The sequence below is a fragment of the Astatotilapia calliptera genome, chromosome 11 (assembly GCF_900246225.1).
Source record: "Astatotilapia calliptera chromosome 11, fAstCal1.2, whole genome shotgun sequence".
In the NCBI taxonomy this organism is placed as follows: Eukaryota; Metazoa; Chordata; class Actinopteri; order Cichliformes; family Cichlidae; genus Astatotilapia; species Astatotilapia calliptera.
Window position 1 is genome coordinate 2252680 of NC_039312.1, and position 24942 is coordinate 2277621.

General features: G+C 43.2%; 1 protein-coding gene across 5 annotated transcripts in view; it reads left to right on the plus strand.

Annotated features, from left to right (window-relative positions):
• The first annotated feature begins 2553 nt into the window (after positions 1–2553).
• Positions 2554–24942, plus strand: part of hace1 (HECT domain and ankyrin repeat containing E3 ubiquitin protein ligase 1) — a 28187-nt gene continuing 5798 nt past the window's right edge. For 3 of the 5 annotated variants that reach the window (XR_003273821.1, XR_003273822.1, XM_026184468.1), the window contains exons 1-18: positions 2824–3291; positions 4211–4265; positions 4464–4553; positions 5109–5213; positions 6846–6921; positions 7016–7147; positions 8096–8178; positions 8339–8435; positions 8531–8632; positions 8712–8818; positions 10770–10920; positions 14788–15089; positions 16400–16468; positions 16610–16697; positions 19863–19974; positions 20392–20489; positions 20619–20706; positions 22570–22719. Coding sequence is in view for 3 of the 5 variants with exons in the window: in XM_026184468.1 (XP_026040253.1) it covers positions 3153–3291; positions 4211–4265; positions 4464–4553; positions 5109–5213; positions 6846–6921; positions 7016–7147; positions 8096–8178; positions 8339–8435; positions 8531–8632; positions 8712–8818; positions 10770–10920; positions 14788–15089; positions 16400–16468; positions 16610–16697; positions 19863–19974; positions 20392–20489; positions 20619–20706; positions 22570–22719 (2044 nt within the window). In the remaining 2 variants the exon portion in view is untranslated. Of the gene's footprint in view, positions 3292–4210; positions 4266–4463; positions 4554–5108; positions 5214–5512; positions 6571–6845; positions 6922–7015; positions 7148–8095; positions 8179–8338; positions 8436–8530; positions 8633–8711; positions 8819–10769; positions 10921–14787; positions 15090–16399; positions 16469–16609; positions 16698–19862; positions 19975–20391; positions 20490–20618; positions 20707–22569; positions 22720–24942 lie in introns of those variants that run through there. The other 2 variants (XM_026184469.1, XM_026184470.1) reach the window with 2 other exon arrangements.

The window sequence follows — 24942 nt, forward strand, 5'->3', positions numbered from 1 at the left end:
GTCACAGTCAACTCAGGTCTATAAATTGCAGGTGAAACCCACACTGGACCAGCGCGTTTCTTATAGTCACGAGCGATTCACTGGATGAGATTTTGTTCTGCTACCCTCAGTCACATTTGAATGTCTGACTCATTGTAACATCGTAGCTTAAATGTCAAACACGAGTGACCAACAAGCAAAACCAGAATTAGTGTGCACTCTGCCAAAGAGTACACTGGGCGACCTGGAGGTCGAGGAGGAAGAAAATAAGAAAGTCCTGTCAGAGGAGAAGACAATGGTAGAGGATGCAAAGAAACAAACTGGACAGGAAAAACAAGTGTTAGAAGAAGTGCAGTTTGTATTCAAAGATGAGACCAACCAGGCTGAAGTATCAGCTTTGGAAAAGACACTGAAGCTGCAGAAAAAGGTGCGCGTCAACTGGGTTGTTCAGTTGGTGGTTTTACTGGCCAAAGAAAAAGTCTCCTCCAAATACAAGATCTTCACAGAGCGCCTCACTCCTAACTGCATCAGCCGTCGTCTGATTGAGAAAATCTGGCCTGAAGTTGAGGAGAAACACTTGAATTTATCCCACAACAGCATTTTCAAAGTGGGCAAGGCCATTCTCAAAGATCTTTGCAAAACACACAACTGCAAAGAAAACCTTTTGATCTTTAATCTGAGGGAACAGCTTGACAATATTACCGTCTCAATCTTCACCAAACACCTGTTGGCATTACCAGCAAGAGTACTCAGTGTCTCTAAAGACAGGCAAGAGTACAAGGAAGTTGTAAAAAATGTGACCAAAGATCTGGTAATGCACGCCATCAGCGAAGGAAATGAGACGATGACAATGAATCCAGTAGCATCCGAGTTCATTGCAGAGAGGCTTTTCCAGAAGATCTGGAACAAAATCTTGTCAAAAAAGTACAAAATGTCCTTGGAGAACATTGGAGAACTCGCCCTGACAATATACAATGAACTCCATGACAGGTGGGATTCTCCAGTACTCTTAATGTGGTCAAGAAACCCAGTAATGGATGAAGCAATCGTCAGCAGCTTCAAAAAACATGCAAAATTGAGGAGCCAAAACATCATCTTTAGGGCTTTCTCATGTGCACGCTAAAGTCTAACCAACACGTGCATGTGATTATGTGAGAAAACTCTTAAATTGGCTTCAAATATTCATTTCAATTGGGCTTTCTAAATGTCATTTTGAAACCAGAGTGGTTAAAAATAACTACTCTTTTTTCCCAACTTCCTTCCCTCATCACCAACTGGCCGAGGCAGATGGCCACCCCATCCCAGAGCCTGGGTCTGCCGGAGGTTTCTCTCTTTATAAGTGAGTTTTTCCTTCCCACTGTCGCCAAAGTGCCTGCTCTAGGGGGTTGGAGTCTTTGTGCATTATTGTAGGGTCTGACTTTACAATATAAAGCACCATGAGGGAAGTGTTGTTGGGATTTGTTCTGTTTCTTAACTCAAAAAGTCCAGTTACAACAGGACATTTTGAGTTAAAAAACAAAAATAAATAAATAATAAATAAAAATAAAACAAAGTAAAGCTATTTTTCGGCTACGAGCCGACAGGGACCCCGCCGTATTAGCCAGAGGTCCCTTTACTGCAGTTCGGAGTCGCGGACCTTCAGTAACAGTAATAAATCACAGCAATAGTACATTCACGTTGTTGTAAAAAGCATGATAATATATTAAGTATTCCAAAGTATTCAGAATACGTTACTTACTGATATCTATTCTGTGCGACTTACAGCAGTTATGACATGGTCTGATTTTCTCACCCAATAAAGGAATATTTAATATATCAGTCTACTCTTCATTCTATCAGACACAGTTATCACAGCTCGTACATTTTCCTTTTTACACATGTATGTAAGCATTGAGCCAAATGTAATAATGTCAACGTATTAAAAGAACAATATATTTGTCTCTTATGCATAATACATCTGTATATACACTGTCAAAGATACTTGTCTTTGACTGAAGATTTAAGGTGATAACTATATATGAATAACTGCAACTTGAATCTTTGGCTCACTGCTGTAATATATATATATATATATATATATATATATATATATATATATATATATATATATATATATATATATATATATATACTATTGGCCATATTATATTTACATTACCACAGTGAGATGACTTTAGTCTCATGAGCAACATTAGCTAATTGTTGTTTACTAGCTAATCTTAAATGACTGTTCAGCACAGACATGAAGCCCAACAATCATGTTTACAGTCCTGTGGTCTCAGCCTCAGATACTCAGCTAATCAAAGTGATGTCATGACAAAAATGAATGACCAACAAAACATTTTTCTCCTTCATTTCTGTCAAACAAAGCTGTATGTAACGTGTGTCGCGGTTAGTATCATGGTTGCTAGGCAACCTGAACAGCGCGACGAAGCGTATACCGTCCCATTTCACAAGCCTCTCACTTCCGCACTTCTCGTACTTATAGTACGCACCGTACGTAGTACGCGTAGTGCGCGTACTTCAAGCGTGCAGACCCTGAATTGGGACACAGCCAGCCAGTGGCTGCAGCCAGACCCTTCTCCTTGATTATGGTCGCCACGCAGATACTTCCGGTTCACAGCAAAATGCACCCATAGTGCATTGCGTTTGACCGTCATCACAACAGGAAGTGTGGAATATGGCAATAACAGCTTCATAAATCATTGTGTACAGTCTGGCCAATGGAAGACACCAGATAACAACACAACCGCATTAGAAAGATACCGACCCCACGACCAAGGCTTTCCCCCGAGTTTTAACCCCGTGGACCGTCCATCTATGATGGAACGGGCGATGGAGCAGCTCAACGTACAGCTCAGTCGATTGACCCGGTCTCTTCGCCGGGCCAGGACCGTGGAACTCCCGGAAGGTAGCGATGCAGTATGACCGAGCATTCATTTATTAGATAATGGACAAAAGTGATCTCCCCATCAGTTATTACGTGTGTGTTGATCGGTGCAGGCACCAATGCTGCTTGGAAAACGTAGTTTCCCTTTGTAAAGATTCAAAATGACACAAAATTCAGGTTTTTATTTCAGTTTTATTTATAACGCGCAATTTCAAAACAACAGTTCTCTCAACGCGCTTTATGTCGTGTGGCCAAGATTTTACACTGAATCCGCAGCAATCAGATGAAACAGGAGGAGACTTCCAGCAAACGCAGGTGTAGGGAGGGCAGCCAGCTGCTGTGGCCTTTTGAGAGCCAAGGGAAGGAGAGGACAGAGCGCCCACAAACAGCAAATGGGACCAAACACAAAGTAGAAGCATCAGGTAAAGTACAGTCAGGTTAATGACATGCAAAGGACAGAGGTAATTACATCAGGACTGAAAAGAGGCACCTGGAAAAAAAATACTCGGGGCATAAAGTGCCTCGAATTGAGAGTTGTTGTGGTTTGGCGCCATATAAGTAAAACTGAAATGAAAAAAATAAAATAAACAAAACCCCAGATGAACAGCTGTTTCTCACGTGAGTGAGAGGGTGAATGCAGGCATCAACTACTGTCTCTCCAAGGTAACAGGTGCTTTGTGCCACTCAGAGCTGTGCTGTTCATGATTGGTTTGGCAGGCGACTAGGTAAAATACATGTAGTGAAACAAATGATTTTGAGGGGAAATAAACAACAATTTGCTGATGACCTCGCTCTGAACTTTATTTAAGTAAACCTTTTTTGTTGTTCATGATGGAATATCACTCACCTTTCCTAGCTTTAACGTGAGCAATGACAGCTGACGCCGAGCCTGTCGAGGCTAAACGGTTCCACGAGGATGAAAACGATGTCGGTCATGTGCTAATGGTTTCAGTCACCTAATTCCAGCCCAGCTCAACTCCTCTGGGACATGTTGGACTGTGTTAGACACAAGTGAATGTTTTTGGAAGGATTGTTTTATCCCTCCAGTGGTGTTCCCCTGGTATGTTACACGTCATATTAAAACGAAAGCTTTTCAAGTAAATGTTGTACTAAATGAGAAAACAAATAAACGGTCTCAGTACAGTAATGTCACATAAAAAGGTATACATGCAATTAAACTAAGACATCAAATAAAGTTCCTTTTACCCATTTTCCAGTAGGAAACAATTGATTTTTGTAATCAAGTCATTCAAATTCCTTGATGAATCGTTGCTAATAAATCGTAATGTCTTTGTCAGGTGTTAGCTTTCACTGATATTTTCTGCATTATTTTCACCACAGACAATGAGACAGCGGTGTACACACTCATGCCAATGGTCATGGCAGACCAGCACAGGTACACGTGGAGCAGACTGTACTCATCACTAATTCATTCACTTTTATTTATGTGCTCGTTTTGGCTCACTGTGCATTAGATGGAAACGTATATTATGGTATGTCTGCTTACTTTAGGCAGTAGTATACTTGCCACTGCACATCTAATCTACGGCTGCAGAAGGATTGACATGTTTTTACATGTTCACTCCTCCCTCAGATCAGTGTCAGAGTTGCTGCTCAACTCCAAGTTTGATGTGAATTATGCTTTTGGACGAGTGAAGAGGAGTCTGCTACACATCGCAGCCAAGTAAGAGAGACTTTACAGCTGTAATCACAAATGTAACTGTGACATTCAATTCGTAGTTACTTACTTTGCTGAATATTTTCAAAGAGTTCTTTAAAGTAGTCCTTTTTAAACGATTTCTGTTTCAAAATAAACTCTAAACTGTGGAATAAGTTGTGCTGTAAGTCCTGTTAATGTGATGCTAGCAGAAACCTGTCCAGCTTGCTGTCACTGGTTCAGTCTCTGGTAAGCATTTAGTGGAATCAAAAAGTAACACCAAGGCCATAAGTAGTTCCCACTTTACGTCTGCACATTTCCTAGTAATGGTGCTTGCTCAGTGAAATACAGTGCAGTGAAAAAGTATTTTCCCCTCTTAATTTATAATTTATAAAGTCCAAACAACTTTGTCCCGCTTCTTAAATCATGAGTCGTTCTGACAGAGTGAAAAAGATCTAAAAAAGTAACGTACCACAATCACAAGTTTGTCAAACAGATGACAAACAGTCTCTCATTCAGTGTACATGCAGAGAGTTGTCTAGTCTGTTGTTCTGCACTAAATACGCTGTTTTCTGTGTACAGCTGTGGCTCATTGGAGTGTCTGGTGCTGCTGCTAAAGAGAGGAGCCAATCCAAACTATCAGGACATCTCAGGCTGCACCCCTCTGCATCTTGCTGCCAGGAATGGGTGTGTTGCTGTATTTAATCTGTTTATATGTTCATTTCTGATATGTTGTCTTGTTATATTTACCACAATACACCTTTGTTCATGTCAGGGTGTCTCAATACTGGACTTTTAGCTCATGTGTTACAGGACACTTTGTTTCTCATCATGCTGTTCGTTTAGGTGGAGCTTCATGAGAGATTTCGAATTGCAATCTTCTCAGTGCTACCAACCATCAACCTACTGTTTTCTATTATAGATAAGCTGACTACCTAATGTTAAAATAAATCATGACGTTTCTTTTTGTGTTTTACAAAGTTCAGGTGTTGTCAAGTGACGTCTTCAGTCTGAATCAACTTTTTGGGATTGGTGCTGTAAGGACTGTTTATGAAATGCTGAGTGGAACTGAAGAAACTGGATGAATCACTTTCTTTTTCTTTTTCATAAGCCTTTATCTTTATGCATATTTACTTCTAGTCGATGGACCTTAAGATGGCAAAATCTGAGTCATGGGGTTTAAATCTGTAAAACAGAAAGGCTGATGAAAGACCAATGACAACCACAAATCTGTGGTCAAGTCATGTATTAAAGCGTTTCAAGCATAAATCAGCGATTTATCAATATTTCATACCAGAATCTATTTGTGCTTTAGAAACAGTCCCTCTGATCATCCATGTGAGCAAATGTTAACCTGGCTGCCTTCTCAATTTAAACGCAAGTCTTTAAAATAAATCCTACTACTACTAATATTGTTACTAACATTGCTATTATTGTTGTTAACATTTGTAACAATATAAATTTTTATTTTTACCTTTTAGTCTAATTACACTTTTATAAAACAAGCCACAAAAGATTCAACATTATAATAAAACAAAAAATGAATGTAAAGAAACCAAAACACTACATGGAACAGTGCAGGCTAACCTTGTTTAACCGTAGCTTGATTATTCTCTCACTGACAAACCTGCAGAATAAAAGAAGCCAGAAGTGCACAGGAGGAAGATGGTCGATGACAACAGTTGGGGCCACGTCAACCCGACATGTAGTCACATTTCTCAGGTGTTGCAGTTCGGGTTACGTCGAAGCTCATGATGTAGGGTTTCCTGTTACAATGTTACAATGTAGATTACTGGCAGAAATCTAAATGAAGCCTTACAGGTGCAGGGTTCACTCTTACAACTTTTTCTGCTTCGCCTGGAGCAAAATGTGTTTCCTTATATAAAGAAATGGAGGGACATGTTCTTATATAGTGCTTTTCTACTCTATCAGAACACTTTATACAACTTGCCTATTCCATCCATTCATGTCAATACTTTTTTTTCCATGCAAGTGCTTTCTAATCTATTCCTACTCCAATGGATGCATCTGAGAGCAACTCGGGGTTAGTATCTTGCCCAAGGATACATTGCATGTAGACTGGAGCAGGGATTGAACCACCAACCCTCCAATTATTAGATGACCTGCTAGATCTCCTGAGCTACAGCCACCCCTAATGTGCAGATTGTACAAGGCTCTTGGCCCCAAAAGATTCTGATTTATTAACATATGCATGTTAATGTGCAAATACATTTTTTGCACGGGGTAAGAACATTTCCTTGTAAATATTAGTAAATGAGGCCCAGTGACACTAAACCATTTCCTGTACTGTTCCCTCAGACAGAAGAAGTGTATGGGGAAACTGTTGGAATATAATGCTGACGTCAATATCTGTAACAATGAAGGCCTGACTGCTGTGAGTTGACTTGAATCCTCTTGGTAAATCATAAATGATTGATGTTTAATGAACTCCTGTAGTTGAGATAGTGACACTGTAACCTCTAATGTAGATCCACTGGTTAGCAGTAAATGGGCGAACAGAGCTCCTGCATGATCTGGTCCAGCATGTGTCCAATGTGGATGTTGAAGACGCCATGGGCCAGACAGCGCTACATGTAGCCTGTCAAAACGGACACAAAACAGTAAGCAAATTAGAAGCAACCTTTTTAATTACATATATAAACTGCTTGTTAGTGCACAGGGATCAAAACAGCACATGTCAGCTTTAGCAGCCTCTTAGTAATCACATTACTTGCTCCAGGTGTGTGCATGATTGTCTGCATCTTCGTTCATTTGTTCAGTATATTGTCTTTGGTTCAACAAGATCTTGAATAATCAGGCCCCATCTTACCTTAAAGTCCTCACAGTGCCTTATCACTCCAGTAGACCACAGACTGCTCGTTTACTTGTGGTTCCTGGGAAAACTTCCGCAGCAACCCAGCTGGGCGGGTTCACCGTCAGAACCGGGAGTCTGTGGAACGGATGCTGTGGGCGGGGGGGAGCACTAGCCAGGACCGGCAGAACTAATCTAGCGAGTGTCAGCGCATCGTTCATCGCCCATTTCTCTGATTTGTGAAACTATTGGGTTAACATGGAGAGTGACTCCTCGTGTTTCTGGAGTAACATGTTGGGAGAAGTGTCTGCGCGATCTGCTGGGTCCATACGTGTGGTCAAAGTATTCTGTTATGGACAACTCAGGTGGACCCAGGTAGGAGATCACACAACTGTAAATATTTTACAAGCCATATTCAAAAGCTAATCTATCGATTTCTCATCTGGTCTCATCTTATTCATTCCATGGCAGACACGTCTGACCTGTTGCTCAACACGCAATAGCGTAGAATACTAAATACCTAGACATTTATTTGATAAACATTTTTTCTCAATGAAATTCAAACCTGAAATCTTCCATCAGACTGAAAATTACATCTGCAGCCATAAAGGAAGTATCTAGAAACCATTTGGCAACGTAAATCCCCAGTGCACTGCAAACCAGTTCTGTTGTGTTACTGATTGCTGAGCTCCTGTTTTCTCGTTCTAATAATAAATATTTCCAGTATGTGATATGAGCATGTATCACATCTGTTCAGACGGTGCTTTGTCTTCTGGAAAGTGGAGCTGACATTAACCGACCAAACGTCTCTGGAGCAACGCCTCTTTACTTTGCTTGCAGGTAATGTCATCAGTCATAATAACAATAATAGTAGTGATACTGAGTGTGCTCGTAGCTCTTTTACACTTCATCTTGAGTCTTCGGGATTACAAATGCACCAGCAGATTAGCTTTGCGTTTGAATCCAGCTGTATTGAAACTCATCCTGCATTATTCTTTAGCCACGGCCAGAGAGACACAGCCCAGATCCTTCTCTCTCGAGGTGCCAAGTACATCGCTGACAACAATGGAATCACTCCACTGGATGTCTGTGTGCAGGTGAGTGTTTCATTTTTGAGTATTTTTTTTCTCTTCCTATTTTGTCGTCGTTTGGTTTGTGTTACTCTGCTTTGAGTTTTTTCTGCCGCCCTCAGGGAGGATATGGAGAAACCTGTGAGATTCTCATCCAGCACCATAGCAGGCTGTTCTTGACCCTCATCCAGATGACGCAGAATAATGACATTAAAGAGAACATGGTATCAGAATTTGTATCTGATGTCACACAGAAATCTATTTTATACTTTAGATTAGTTACGAGTGTTTGTGTTTGTGTAGCTCAGACAGGTTCTGGAACATGTCTCTCAGCAGAGTGATAGTCATTACCACAGGATCTTGACCAGTCTTGCAGAAGTGGCTACCACCAATGGACACAAGCTTCTCAGGTAAAATTACATATATTTGAGTATGTTTCACCAAAATCTGGACAGTTTATCCCATTAAACACAGTGTGTCAATGTGTCGCTGTAATTTAAAACTTAAACTTCCTCATGTTAGGTCTTAGAAAAAATGAATTTATTATTAACTACAACATTATTATTAATAAACTGGAATCTATGCTTCTAACTGAAACTGGTAACAGACAGAGACATGGGCCCATCCTCCTGTAGGCCCACCACCCGCAGGAGGCGCCATACAGGTTGGGTGCAATGTGTGTCGGGCGGCAGCCCTTGCAAACCGATCCCCCAAATCGATTGGGACATGGAATGTCACCTCCCTGGTAGGGAAGGATCCTGAGTTAGTGTGCGAGGTTGAAAGGTACCAGCGGGAACTTGTGTTTTCTGACAGTGGGGTAAGGCATGTCGGCTACTTGGTCCTGCTCAACTTCTCTTAATCTCACTTACTAATCCCCACTTTGCTGGTACACACGTACGCGTTCAGGCCTTTAATAAGTGTGACAACTGTTTTCCACTGGGAAAAATGTCCAAAGTAAAAAGACAAACTGAGAAGAACACAGCAGCTGAGAGTTGTGCTAATGCTGGCTTAGTGGTTGATGCAAGCGCTGCCCTGAACCTTCGGTCATTATCATGCTGAAAGAAAAACCTTTTAAGAAGCTTGCTGTATTTGACGTGTGTTCCTTCTTTCTTTAAGTGACCAGTTTCACTCTCTGTGTTGTGGAGAAGGACCTCTATAGCAGAATATACCTTGCTGTAGGGATAGAATTCTTGGACTTAAATGTGTTTATCATTAAGAGAATGTATACTTATGTATACTCAGCCATTAACTTGGTCAGAAGAAGATATCACTGTTGGGATCTTGGTCACCTTCCTGACTCATGCTTGCTGGAGTATTTGATTCACTATAGTCTATAAGGATTCTTTTCATGTAGTGGGAACAGACACGGTTTTATAAATGGGTTTAACCTTTTGCTCTCATCTATGGCTAGATTTTCCAGACTTGGTTCAAATAGTCAGATTAGCACAAGTGTGTTCACATCAACTCCCATACATGTCTCAAGGATAGTTAAGCCACTGAGTATAAACATAGCAATAATTAAAAGCAATTGTCTGTTAAGGGCAGCACGGTGGCACGGTGGTTAGCACTGTTGCCGCACAGCAAGAAGGTCCAGAGTTCAATTCGGTGTCTTTCTGTGTGGAGTTTGCATGTTCTCCCCGTGCTTGCGTGGGTTCCCTCCGGGTACTCCGGCTTCCTCCCACCGTCCAAAGATATGCCGTTAGTGGGGTGTGAATGTGAGTGCAAATGATTGTCTGTGTCTGTGTGTTAGCCCTGCGACCTGTCCATGGTGTACCCCTCCTCCTGCCTTATGACAGCTGGGTTAGGCTCCAGCACCCCCGCGACCCTGAAAAGGATAAGCGGAAGCAAATGGATGGATGTCTAGCCTTTTTGGATATTTTCACACCTATTTTTGGGCAATTTCTTCTCCCATTATTCTTTTCAGAACCTCTCAAACTCTGTCAGCTTGTATGGGGAGCATCAGTGCACAGCCATTTTCAGATCCTTCTAGAATTTTCAGGCAGGTTCAAGTCTGAGCTCTGGCTGGGGCCCAGAGGGCACACACGGAGTGGTCTCGATGCCACCCTTTGTTATCGTGGCTGTCTTAGGGTTGTTCTCCTGTTGAAAGATGAATTTTTTGCTCTAGTCCAAGGTCCAAGGTGGTTCCAAACAGGATGCACCTGAGCTCAATTTTGAGTGTCATGAAAAAGGCTGTTCAGTAACTCAGAGTTATTTAAAGGTGTATAGATATAAAGCAAGAAAAGACCCAGCACAAGGAGACCAACAAACACTGCATCTTATCCAGGTTCATGCATTTGTTACAAGCTACTACAATAGTTAATCAGTGCTAAGGTGTGTTTATTTCCTGTCTTTTTTTCTTAGCCTGTCTAGCAGTTATGAAGCGCAGATGAAGAGTCTGCTGAGAATTGTTCGTATTTTCTGCCATGTGTTCCGCCTGGGGCCTTCATCACCAAACACTGGCAATGACATGGGCTACAATGGAAACAAGACGCCACGCAGCCAAGTTTTTAAGGTAACACATCTGGTAGCGTACAAAGACTTTTGTATTTCTTGTTGAAGAGAACAAAAGGAAAGTACAACTGGAAAGTTTTGTTCTTTTGAAAGGTAAAAGTTGGCAGTTAGTGCTAGAGTAGAATAGAATTCCAGGTGATTGCTGGGTCTTCTTTCTCTGAAACTAACTGAAAGTCTTCTTGGATGTGCGTTTGGATCACTGTCTTGCTGAAAGGTCCAGCCTCATTGAATCTCTTCATCCTGGTAAATGGCAGCAAATTTTGGTACATTTTCCCCATTTATTCTTCCTTCAGTTAGATAAAGCATGAGGGTGCCATATCCTGCCAAACAGCCCCACACCATGATGTTCCCACCTCCAAACCTCACTGTTGCTATGGTGTTTTGGGGTGATATGCAGTGCCTTTTGACCTCCAAACATGGGTCATCCAGAGAGTTCAATTTTGGTCTCATCTGACCAGACTATATTCTCCCAGTATGTCACAGGCTTGTCTAAATGTTGTTCAGCAAACCTTAAATGTGCTTTGAAACAACTGTACCTGCTGATTCCCCGTCTTTCTGTAGCTCCCCACAAGTTGTTATTGACTCTTGGACAACTCTTCTCACTCTTCTTTTCACTCCTCTGTCTGAAATCTTGCAGGGGGTACCTGGTCATGGCCTGTTTATTGTGAAATGACGTTTGTTCCACTTAAAGATTATGGCCTCAGCAGTGCTCACTGGAACCGTCAATAGTTTATTATAAAATCTACTATAACCGATGCCATCAGTATGTTCTGTAACAATAAGGTTGCAAAGGTCTTGAGAGATCTCGCTGGTTTAACCCATCATGAGATGCTTCTTGTATGACAACCTGATAATGAGACAACTTTTTATAGGCCATCAGTCGGACTGAACCAGCTGATTATACCTAATTAGAGTAAAATCTACAGAGTCATCTTAATGTCGTTTCAGTCTCCGTCTCTTTCCTTTAACATGTAGTAGAGTTATAACGTTCATGGATTATGCACAGGTGGATAAATGTAATTTGGATCATTTCAGCTTTCTGTTAATTTGGTCTGAGCTAGCTGAAGTCTTGAATTAAGCTTTATAGAACCCGCAGGTAGGGGTGGGCGGTAGAAACGGTATACGGTAGAAACGATAGAAATTTAGAGATTTTGACTATACCGCTCTACCGCGATAGCGCATGTTGATGGTGTCATCAAGCTGCGCCTGTTTTGGTCAAAGGCATGGCAGCAGCTGCAAGCGAGGTCATCTGCAAATGATGCCATAATAGCAAAGAGACAAAGCACTTTTGGAATATGGGGAAAGCTAAAAACTGCGCTTCCTCCACTTCCGTACCATTGATTCATTAATGCTGAATCCTCTGGCAGCTGCTGTATTCCCATGTTGTTGCAGTATATTAATGACTAACCTCGTATTGTGGATGGAATATCTCAGTTGTTCTCCTGACTGAAGTTTGGTCCGTTTACAGCATCCTGCCATGCGATTGCATTTGTCCCTAACCATCGGGAACCCTCATGTTAACTTTTATCGAGTGGAAAAAAGTTAGCATTCATCCTCCAACTTCACTGTGCTAAGGTTATTGTTGGGTTTATCTAAGTACAAACCCTGCTGGAACAATTTAGACAACCAATTGCAGCAGCAAAACAAGACACAAGACAGAGCTCTTTGTGTGTTCTCGCGCGAGGGAGGCCAACTGAGGTTAAGCGCTGTTCCTTTCACTTGAACCCTGTCAAACTCTCAGCCGGACTTCCCATAGCGCTCCTTTTATTGTGGTTACATGAGTATGCGTAGTTTCATCAATACGTGACATCTTAAACAGGCATTTGTGTGAACATGTCACGATCCTGGGTCTTAGGACCCAGTGTTTTGAGTTTTAGTTCATTTTGATGTTTATAGTATGTTTAGCTCATTAGGCCTCCTATGTTGATTTGCTTATTAGTTCCCCCTTGTGTTTCAACCCATGTTAAGTCTCCCCTGCCCTTCATGTCTCTCTGTGCCCCCTCTGTTCTGTTTATGGTGTGTCTTTGCATGTTTGAGTTTCTTGTTTTCTGTCACCCTGCATTGTGCATTATGATCTCATGGTTGGTCTTTTGTTACTCCCTCTAGTCTAGTCTCTTGTGTTCAAAGCTGAGTATTTCCCTCTGTGTATTTTGGTTCTTAGACCTCTGCCTTATGGTTTGTCTCGGTTTCTTAGTTGCTGTCTCCACTGTGTCTAGTTCGCGTCTCTGTGTGATACTTCCTGTTTTACTTTGAAGGTCCATGCCTCATGTGAGTGTTTCTAGTTTTGCGTCTCTGTCTCGTCCAGTCCTGATTTCTCCCAGCTGTGCCCTCCTTCTGTGTCTCATTCCCTCGTTATCCCTCTGTGTATTTAAGCCCTGTGCTTCTCTTTGTCAGTGTCGTAGTCTCCATCATAGCTGTGTGGTTTTTCCCTGTGGCTCCTTGTGCTTTAGTTTTCCCAGTTTAGTTTATTTTGTATTGTTTTTCGTGTCCCACTCCACGCCAGCAATAAAGCTGTGTTTTTTGAGTTTACCTTTTGTTTCTGTGAGTTTGCGTTTGGGTCCTACTTTTGCCTGCACACAGCCGTACTGTGACAGAACAGAGTATAGCCTGTCGTTGTGTGTGGGTCAAAATATGACCCTGTGAAACCTGCTCAGCCAGGCCTAACGATATTACACTATGCTGTCTGCAAAGGAATACACTCCATATGTCACAAGACAGGATGCGACCTTCCCATGGACTTAAGATGTATATGAGGTATGCCAGAACACCAGAAAGGAGTGAACGTCCTCCCCTCACCCTGTACATGGCTTAACTTTAATAGTTCACCATATACAAGCACAGGCGAGCCCCTAAATGGCAAGAAGTAAACATCCTCACTAAATAAGGACACAGAACCTTTACATAGGATGTGCCTGCAGTTAAACACTATAACTAATTACCTCCCCCACACCCTAGATGTGTAGGGGAGGAACAGAATAATATCTAAACATGCAGTTTAAGGCAAGGTTTACAAATTTAAGTACAATAATGGCAGCTATTATCAAAATCAACCTAACAGTTATGCTAACATAGCTGTGTTGCTAGCAGTCAAGTAGCACATCATTATATACCAGCTAGCCCAACTTCAGTAACCCTACAAACGTCACTGCTGTTTAGTTTCCTGTCTTCATTTATGTTGGAAGTGATAGCAGAGCTGTACGTTTGAATTTTTTCAGAAATCTCTCAGTCAGAACATGCTATATCATGTTTAGGTGGAAACTAGCGAGCTAACTTCCTGCTAACTTCTAACTCCGTTAAATTTAAGTTTAACATCCAGGCATTCATGAAAACATAATTTATTAATTGTTACACCTGGTAAAGCAGCAATGCTGATTGTTTTATTAAAGATGAAAGAATTTAGACAGTTTTTAACTCTCAGTGATGCTGCAGTGTTCGGTTGACTTTGGGACCTGAAACAGACAGAGTTTAGGACCCAGATTCCTCCGCGAGGCTCCTGACTACGGTAGCCTTAACGCTCTGACAATCCATCAAGTGCTGCGGCTTCATAGCTTACCAAAGTCGTACTAAAACACTCAGATTTCTGAGCGCCATGTACCACATAAAATTGGTTCGAGGTCAGTATGCACAACCAGAATTCATACATAAGGCGAACTGTCGATTTTTGAGAAAATTAAAGGATTTTAAGTGCACCTTATAGTGTGTAAAATACGTTATACAGAGGAAAAGAATATATCACGATATATATCGTTACCGCACATGCTTCAAATTATACCGCAATATGGATTTTAGGCCATATCGCCCAGCCCTACTTGCAGACATCCTCTGTTTCCCTCCTCAAGCCTCTTGTCCCTTGTCTGTCACCCTGCAGCCTCTGGAGCTACTATGGCACTCCCTGGATGAGTGGCTGGTGCTCATCTCTACAGAGCTGGAAAGGAATAGGAAGAACCCATCTTCCTCCTCCAGCAGCGATATAGCCTCTCTGCTTCTGAAACAGCGTGAGTCAGAACATGATGGGTCCACGCCAAAGCTTCCCTCCTTGCTGGATCATCAGATTGTCATCGAATCAGAGGCGTATGCTGACGGGGAGGACGTCATCTCCATGACAGCCAGTCGACTCAGTGCTGTTATCCAGGCTTTCTACATGTGTTGCTCCTGTCAGATGCCCCAAGGGTATGAGCTCTGCATCCCTCTGTCAGATCCAATGGTAGTAAACATCAGATGGCATCATTTCAATTCAATTCAATTCAATTTTATTTATATAGCGCCAAATCACAACATAAGTCGCCTCAAGGTGCTTCATAGATACAGAGAAAAACCCAACAATCATATGACCCCCTATGAGCAAGCACTTTGGCAACAGTGGGAAGGAAAAACTGCCTTTTAACAGGAAGAAACCTCCGGCAGAACCAGGCTCAGGGAGGGGCGGGGCCATCTGCTGACATAGAGACTGTTAAATATCAGTTTTAATCAAATAGACCTGCAGCTATACAATCCAGAGTGTTCAGTTTTCTTCTTATCATTCATCATTAGTTATTACTGTGGTAGTTCTGTTACAATACTACTGCTACATCCAACTACTGCTAATGCGGCTAATGTGTAATGATCAAATGTTTTCAAATGGGAAAGAGAACTGAGCTTGAAACTGTCGGGAAGTGACTGGAAATCTCCAAACAGCTCTAAAAGATGAAGATACTTTAATCAGGAAACAATCTAATCAGTTTTGTTATTACTTCACATGTAAAAAGTAAACCCCTGGAGACCATACGGATACCAAATTCCAATCATATTAATGGTTGTATATAAATCTGCAATCATTCTGGGATAAAGTTCTCTTAATTTTCAAGGACATATTTGGTTGTGATATCCCTGCAAAACCTAGAATGATGTTTTTTACCCAACCTAAAGATATACATCGCTTCAGAATTTTACTATTGTAAGTAACAAAGCCGTAATGAGGATAAATGTGATCCTCCGAGGACAGATCACGGCTGTATAGATCAGAAGAAATACACTCCATGGAAAAACTGACTGATTCTTTAAGGACTGAAGCAGGCACCCATAGCAAACTATGAACCAAATATCTATCTGTAAGTCAAAACACAGGTCAAAACTTTAGATTGTGAGGAAACCCTTCAGCCATCAGGCTGTGGTTCCTCTGTGAAACCAGCTCCCAGATTGAATTCAGAAGACATAGCTCCCCCAAACCTTCCTTTTTAAAACGAAATGAAATATTTCACATTCATGTCAGGTCAGACTGACTGATCTGAGGCAGATTCCACTGGAAGCAGCCATGCTTCATCCCATTTGCTCCCACACTATTAGTGGACATTTATGGATTAGATCTATAAAGATGCTTAATTAACAAGGAAATGTGGACTGTTATTGACATGAAGTGAGCTGTTGCCCATTTCAGTTTGCTCTGTCTTTTCTCTGGTTTCTGTTTCTCGTACCTTCTGACCTCTCTCTGTTTCCACACCCAGAATGACATCACCCCGCTTCATTGAGTTTGTCTGCAACAATGATGATGTGCTCAAGTGTTTCGTTATCAGGTGAGTCAACATGGCTCTTTAACATAAACATTAGAAAGTATGAATTGATCCAGAAACGTATTTTCTCTGAATTGATTTCCACTCTCATTTCCTTGTTCTCTCATTTTTCCCCTTATATTTCCGTCTGGACCTCCTCCTTAGAAATCCAAAGATCATCTTTAACCACTTCCACTTTCTCCTTGAATGTCCAGAGCTGATGTCACGCTTCATGCATATCATTAAAGGCCAGGTAAGACATAATCGAATAAATATATGACTACCTATTATGTACAAGAGAGAAAGAGAGCTGCCTGGAAAGATAAAGGCAGCCATCATTAGCCCCACTTCTGCCTACAGAGGCAGTGGTGCAGCTCAGTGTCTGTAAACAGCTTAAATAATGTTGATGAGCTAATAAAACCGCCCTTTATTTCTGCTGAATAGTTTCTCTTCCTTCCTATAGTGTGTCCTATAGTGTCCCTAAGAATAAGTACAGCAGTACTAGTATTCAAAAGATTTGTCTTTGGAACATTCATCCGACTTCCCATGGTGCAAACCTGCAGACCTGCATCTCTTCTTCTATATCAGCTCTGATTTTCATTTTCTCCATGGCAAAGCCCCGGAGTTCTCGGTCAGGTGGTAACACTTCCTGACATTTTTTAGTTCATTATCACCAGTATTTTGTGATTCTCACCCCACTGACGACCCTACCACCCATTCTTGATCCCACATTTATTAATTAATCTATAAGTTATCCATCCACCTTCTTCTGCTTATCTGAGGCTGGGTATTAGGGGCAGCAGCAGAGGCATTCATGCCTCTACAACATACAAACAAGACAGCCCTACAACATCCAGAGCCTTCAGGGATTCAGGGCAATCCTCCCACAGGGGCTCTGCCACCAACAAGTTGTTTAACTGCCTCAGTGACCTTGCCCCCTGTGATAGACGAGTCATCCTTCTCATCCACAGACTCTGCTTCCTCTACAGGAATGTGTCAGTGGGATTAAGGAGATCCTCAAAGTATTCCTTCTACTGCCCGATAATATCCTCAGTTGAAGTCAGCAGCGCTCCACCCACACTACACTCATTGCAGTCAGAGCACCACCTTTACCTCCTCAGTCGCTTAAAGGTTTGCCACAAACTCATTAAGGAAGTTCAAAAAACTTTTTCCATGGCCTCTCTGAACTCTTCCCACACCCGGGTTTTGCTTCAGCCACCATCTGGTTCGGGGTTACCACCATCACAGGCACCAACCACCTTGCAGCTGCAGCTCAGTGCAACAGCTTCAGCAATGGAGGTGCTGAGGATGGGCCGTTTGGACTCAGTGTCCCCAGTCTCCCTCAGAATGCTGTCGAAGCTCTGTGAACGAGCTCGTGGGCCTCTTCCATGTGTTCCCAGCACACCCTCACTATACGTTTAGGTGTCCCAGGTCTGTCCAGCGCCCTCCCCCGCTACTGACCCACCTCACCACAAGGTGGCGATCAGTTGACAGCTCAGCCCCTCTCTGCACCTGAGTGTCTCAAACATACAGCCGCAGATCTGTTGATACGATTACAACCTCGATTGCAACCTTGGGTGTCCTGGTGCCACATGCACTTATGGACACCCCTGTGTTCTAACATGGTGTTTGTTATAGACAAACTGTCGTTTGAGAACACCGCTCGGGTTCAGATCTAGCAGACCATTCCTCCCACTCACCCCCTCTTCAGTTCTCTGTTGCTAATATGAGCGTTTAAGTCTCCCAGTAAGATACGGATTCCCCAGGTGCAGCACCCTCAAGCACCCTAACGAGGGGGTTCAAGAAGACCGGGTACTCTGAACTGTTTGGTCTATAAGCACAGACAACAGTCAGGACCCGTTCCCCGACCCAAAGGCACAGGGAACAAACCCACTTGTCCACTGGGCAAAACCCTAACATACAGGCAGCAAGCCGAGGGGATACTACAGATACCCACCCTTGCCCATCACCTCTCACCAAAGGCAACTCTGGGGATCAGTCCACCAGGGTCTCCACCCTTGGCTGCTGCACACATTGCAGCCTACCCCTACTGCACCCCCTGCGGGTGGTGGACCTACAGGTGGATGGGCCCATGCCCTTTTTCAGGCTATGCCCAGCGAAGCCCCATGGGCTAAGGCCTGGCCACCAGTTGCCCGTCCTCAGGCACCCTCCCCATGCCCTGCTCCTGGAAGGCTCCCTGGTAACCCTATCCTGGGCAGGACGAACTGTTCCCTACGTTTTTCTCTCATAGAGGTCTTTTGAATCACTCACTCCAGTGTACAAAGCAAAGTCCATAAAGACATGGATGAGCAGGTTTGTTTGTTTGTAAGAACTTGACTGGTCGCACAGAGTCCTAACCTCAACCCCATAGAACAGCTTTGTGATTAGTTACAGCAGAGGTTGTGAGCCAGGCCTACTCTCTGAGTCTCCTGACTTCATTAGCGTACCATCATTAGGCTTAGAAGACACTGTCAAAACTTGTTGACAACAGATCCTTTAAGGCGCTTGAAAAAGAAGAAGAAAATGATCTTTGTAGCCAGCCTGCTTGTTATTCTGATATAAATGAAACAATAAAAGTTGAATGACAGATAACTCGTGGTTAAAGTCAGTGCTAAGCAAACTGTTTCAAAGTTGGATCAGTGTGATATTATTTAGAAAAACACTGACAATTTTGTTTTCTTTAGCCAAATAACTTTATTTTACCATGCTGCTTATTTTGAAGAGTCCGTCTTCACATTTGACTTTTTGTACCTGACTTTTTTTGTATCAGACTGCTATTCGTACGCAAACCTGCAGCCAATTTAGAACTACCACTCAACCTAAAGTGGACTTCTGTGATCTGTGGGAGGAAGCTGGAGAACCTTGAGAGAACACACTCAGACCAAGGGCAGGATGTACAAACGCCAACAGAAAGGTCCCGCCCGGCCGATGGATTTAAACCATATTTATCTTGTAGTCCTGTGAGACTTTGAGTGACCCCATGTCATTTCATGATCAAGTGTTCCTTTCACGGCGAGAACACTTGTCTTAAGAAAAGTTTATTCAGCTTCATTAATTTTTAATGGCTGTTCTGAGTTATATTAATTATCCTATCTTTAGTATTTATATTTGAGCTGCAGCATGAAAGTCCATGGATCATAGCTCACCTGGGAGTAGGTCCTTGTTTTAATTACAGGCTTCCTTATTCCTCTCTCAGTGCACTCTATCTTTCACTCCTCGGTGCTTGGAGAATAAAGGCATATATTATGGAAATGGCCTTGGCTCTGAATTACAGATGAGCGTTTCAGCACAAAACACTTCCTGAGGAATCAACTCGGATTGAAAAATTCCCCAACCTTAAAATTGAAAACACAGCCAAGTGATAATTAGTTTGAGAAAGTGCTGTGCAGTGTGAAATAAAGTCTTGTCTTCCCGTCAGCCCTTTAAGGATCGGTGTGAGTGGTTCTACGAGCATCTGTTGGCCGGCCAGCCGGATTCTGACATGGTTCATCGTCCAGTCAATGAGAATGATGTGCTGCTCATCCACAGAGGTACAGACACACTTAAGCTGCTCGTGTCCAGTCGCTGATGTCATTTGCAGGGTTATGCATACGGAATGAGATTGTTAATGTGGCCATGTGAGGGTTGTTGGCAAGTTGAAGGTGTTGTATGGTGTAAAACCTAAAGTAACATGATAAAAGGTAACAAAGTATCTAATAAACTCTGTCTACTAGTGTCGTAACACAGAAACAAACGTGGAAACATACAGCAGGTCTGCCCAAAGCAGTTGGGCCATTGAAGGTTCAAAATACCATTGGTCGAACAAACTGGTCCAAAATGTGCACCAGCTGAATGGGAAATGACAAGAAGACCCTAATAAATAACATTCAACCGTCATAAAACCGAAGATCTGTATGAAAACGTTTGTTCGACAAAATATAAATTGTATTTCCCCATATCACCATCAGATTCCATATTTAGGAGTAGCTGTGAGATGGTGTCAAAGTCCACCAATGAAAAACTCAAACAAGGCATTGCTGTTCGTTTCCATGGCGAGGAGGGTATGGTGAGTTGTCTGCAGTTCAGCTGTTAACAGTATAAACAGTAGTATTGTAGTTTGTATTAAAGACGCAGAGTACTGTGCGTGTGTGTGTCTGTGTGTGTGTGTCTGTGTGTGTGTGTGTGTGTGTTTCAGGGCCAAGGTGTAGTTCGGGAGTGGTTTGACATTCTATCCAATGAGATCATCAACCCAGACTACGCTCTGTTCACTCAGTCAGCTGATGGTACGTGGCATTTTTCCTTTAAATCACAAGAGTTCAGGTGTACAGAGTGATCCACAGAATGAGCTCATGCCATGTTTGTGTGACCACTGCTTGCTATTAAGATCATTTTGTACTGACGTGCTTGACAAGATGAGGCACAGTTTAGTCGCACTTAGGAACTAGCATGGCTCCCCAATACTTGCTCAATGGCGACTGCCTCTGTAGAATCATAATTTACAAATTTGTAAGAGGAAAATGCACGACTGCTTCCCAAGTTAATCTACAAAATGCATTAAGTCATGAAAGTCATGCTGTGCAAGAGCACTGTGTTAGAGAGAGAGAGGAGAGAATAAATGCCAGAGAGATGAGATTAGATAAGAAGAACTTTATTTATCCCGAGGGAAATTCTTTTGTCATACACATGCTCAATGCAGCAAGAGAGACAGAGGAGCAGAGGAATAAGACATACAATATATACAATAAGAATACTAGTATACAGTAATATACAGTAGGATAGTGCAAAATATAAGATCAAATAACTGTAACAAAGTAACAATATAACTGTATCCTGAAAAATAAATAGCTTAGCTATCAGTGCAGGTGATTCTAAAAGTGACATAGTGTTGTGCAAATGAATAAATACATGAAACAACTGTTGGTGATATTGCACGGTCTGAATGGGAACAGAATAGCTTTGTTATTAATCCTCAGGAGTTGTACAGTTTTATTGCCACCGGCACAAAGGATTTCCTGTGGCGGTCAGTTCTGCATTTCGGGGCAATGAGTCTTCTGCTGCGTGTGCTCCGATGGTCCATCATGGAGGCGTGCATGTGGTGGGAGGGGTTGTCCATGATACAAAGAAGCTTTTTTAGCATTCTCCTCTCAGACACCTCCTCCAGGTTCTCCAGTCTGACACCCAGCCCGTTTAACCAGCTTGTTCAGCCTGTTGGCATCGGCTGTCTTCACCGCCCTGCCCCAGCACACAGCTGCAAAGAACACAGCGCTCTCCACCACAGAGTGATAAACATGGTCAGCATTTTCCTACAAACATTGAAGGACCTGAGCCGCCTCAGCAGGAAAAGCCGACTCTGCCCTTTTTTAAAGACAGCATTGGTGTTCTTGGTCCAGTCCAGTTTACAGTGTTTACCGCAGGTACCGGTAGTCCTCCACGATCTCCACATCAGCCCCTCTGATAGTGACAGGGGTAGGAGGAGGAGCCTGCTTCCTAAAGTCCATGATCAGTTCCTTTGTCTTTGTGATGTTAAGTTGTAGATGGTTAAGCTCACACCACTCAACAAAGCTGTCCACCACACTCCTGCACTCCTCCTCCTGTCCGTCTGATACAGCCCACAATGGCTGAGTCATCAGAGAGTTTCTGCAGATGACATGACTGTGACTTGTACCTGAAGTCAGACGTGTAGAGGGTGAAGAGGGAGGGTGATAGGACCATCCCCTGCGGCGCCCCCGTGCTGCTCGGGATGTTATCTGAGTGGCAGCCCTTCAGCCGAACATGCTGTGGTCGACTTGTTAAATAGTCCGTGATCCAACCTACCAGTGGGGCGTCCACCTGCATTTCCGTGAGCTTATTCCCCAGCAGTGATGGTCTGATTGTGTTAAAAGCACTGGAGAAGTCAAAGAACATGACCCTCCCAGTGCTCCCAACAATTTCCAGGTGAGAATAAGCCTGGTCCAGCAGGTAGATGATGGCATCCTCCACACGATACGGGTTGATAAGCAAACTGCAGGGGGTCCAGCCAGGGCTCCACCAGCAGACGCAAGTGTCTCAGGATGAGTCTCTCTAAGACGCTGAAACAAACAAAGTGTACTTACCGTACACACACACACACACACCTGTTTATCACAAATTGTGTCTATGATCCACAGGTACAACGTTTCAACCCAACAGCAACTCATCAGTGAACCCAGACCATCTGAACTACTTTCGATTCGCAGGTCAGATTCTGGGTCTCGCTCTGTACCACCGGCAGCTGGTCAACATCTACTTCACACGCTCATTCTACAAACACATACTCGGTAAGAAACTTTGGTTGCTAATACCTGATGTTACCTACCTTTAAGTAATAAAGTTTGAGTTTTGCACCAAACACCAGACTGATGAGAAAGTCCCTTCAATGTTTCTCCAGGATCTGTGGAAAAATTAGACTGTAAGTGATAATATCCAGAAACACTTTAATATGTCCCACGCCTTTAATTTAATGTATTGACAAAAATATTAGCTCATCTGCCTTAACATGCATATGAACCTGAGTGGCATCCCATTTGTAATCCATAGGATTTCACATACAGTCGGTTCACTCTTTGCAGTTATAACAGCTTCAACTCTTGGGAAGGCTTTCCATGAGGTCTATGGGAATTTTTGATCCAGAAGCATAAGGTCACACACAGATGTTAGATGAGCAGGCCTGGCTCGCAGTCTCCAACGTATCCCAAAGGTGTTCTGTCAGGTCGAGGTCAGGACTCTGTGGATTGGCCTGTGTAGACCAGTCAAGTTATTCCACACCAAACTCGCTTATCCTTACATATATACCTGTGCATCCTTTGATAGGAAGAATGTGTTGAGGCGATCTGTCTTCCTGGGCAGAGATATGTTAGAAGAAGCTGAGATTGCCTTGCCGCCCTGGGTTTGGTCAACCGGAGCTCACCCATCTCTTGGATATCCAGCTTGTGACCCAGCACCCCTGGGTCAGAAGCTTGCTCTTAAAATGGGTTGAACAGAAGTGCCTCATTTCTCTCATGCCAACTGGGACTGCTGGTAGAAGCTTCTTTGCTGGTGGAAGGCTCTTGCCACCACACAGGTTGTGTTTTCCCCTTTAAATATCTTAGGCTGCTGGCCATGGGACTACTAGCTTGGCAACTAGGTATTCAGACCTCATACAAGTTGGTGTCTACTGGGGGTGCAACTTCTGCCCCATTTGGTGATCTGCACTGCTCTGCAGGGAACGTGGAGTCCTCCTCCTCCATGTTGATGAGGTTGGAGTTGGCATCACTCTCTGTGTCCTTACCACCCAGCTCAGCCATGTTTTGATCCAGGAGGACCTCAAATGTTAGGAGAGTGGGGGGGATCTTTCTCAATCATGTCTGCCCAGCTCGTGGTGGCTCGTAGATGATGCGTATCACCTGCAGCAGTAGCAGCTGGCAAGCAGGCACCCTGTCAGTTAGTCCCTGCTACTCTCAACCTCCATTCCAAGACCTTCTGTGGCATCTCAGCACAGTGGGGGCAGCCTCGAGGGTCCGCCAGAGAAGCCTGGCCATGTTTAGTGCCATTACAAATGTACACAGGTGAGTGTCCCTGCTCTTAATCGGGGCACCACATAATGGACGGGTGGGATGACGCCTCTTTGGCCTTCAGTCTGACCAGCGTGGGTAGGAGCCGTAGTCATGGTAACAGAAAGGGGTGAAACTAAGCCACACCAGGGTTGCTTGTTTGTAGCAAACACTAGCAGCTGGGGTTAAGGCCGAGCTAGTTGCTGTGAGAATCAACATGACACGTTAGCTGAGTTCTACTAGCCAGCGCAGAAGAGACGTAAGATTTGCACATACGTGGTACGGATCGGGTTTCCGGTACGGATCGGGTAGTGACAAATCTAATGCTAGCCAAACCCTAGAATCGGCTAACCATCTAATGTGGTGTGACACTAGCATGGTTTGTGGCCTACTAACAAGCTGATGCTAGCTAGACACTAAAAAGGCTTGCCATAATGCGTTAGCCCGAGTTACACAAACGTTGGGTACGCTGCTAACTAAAACCAGGAAACTGCTGGAACAGCTTTCTTCGATGTGATTGCTGTTCTACAGAATGTAACTATGAGTTCATTTCTTTTGAGGACATATTAAGCACAGTCCAGCTAACACGTCTGGTTGGCCATGCTAGAATGATGGGGCGGAGCCCTGACCACATCTCAACAGATCTGTCATGGACACACGTTGTCACTGGAGCTGATCATGCCAAGGTCATTCCCATAGTGAAACATCGAGCAAAAGAACCAGTGCAAGGCCATGGGCAGACAAGGCACACTGATTCGTGTGGGGAGTGATGCCTGTAGGCTCCGATCCAACAAATAAGGTACTGTTTTAATGCTGGTTCTGATGCAAAGGTGTCAGGATACACAGTGAATCACTTTTTGTTGCACATGGGGCTGCATGGCTGCAGACCAGTCAGGGTTGTTCCTGCTGAGCCGTGTCTACCGCTAAAATGCTAATAATGGCCACATGAGCATCATAACTGGAGCAATGGAA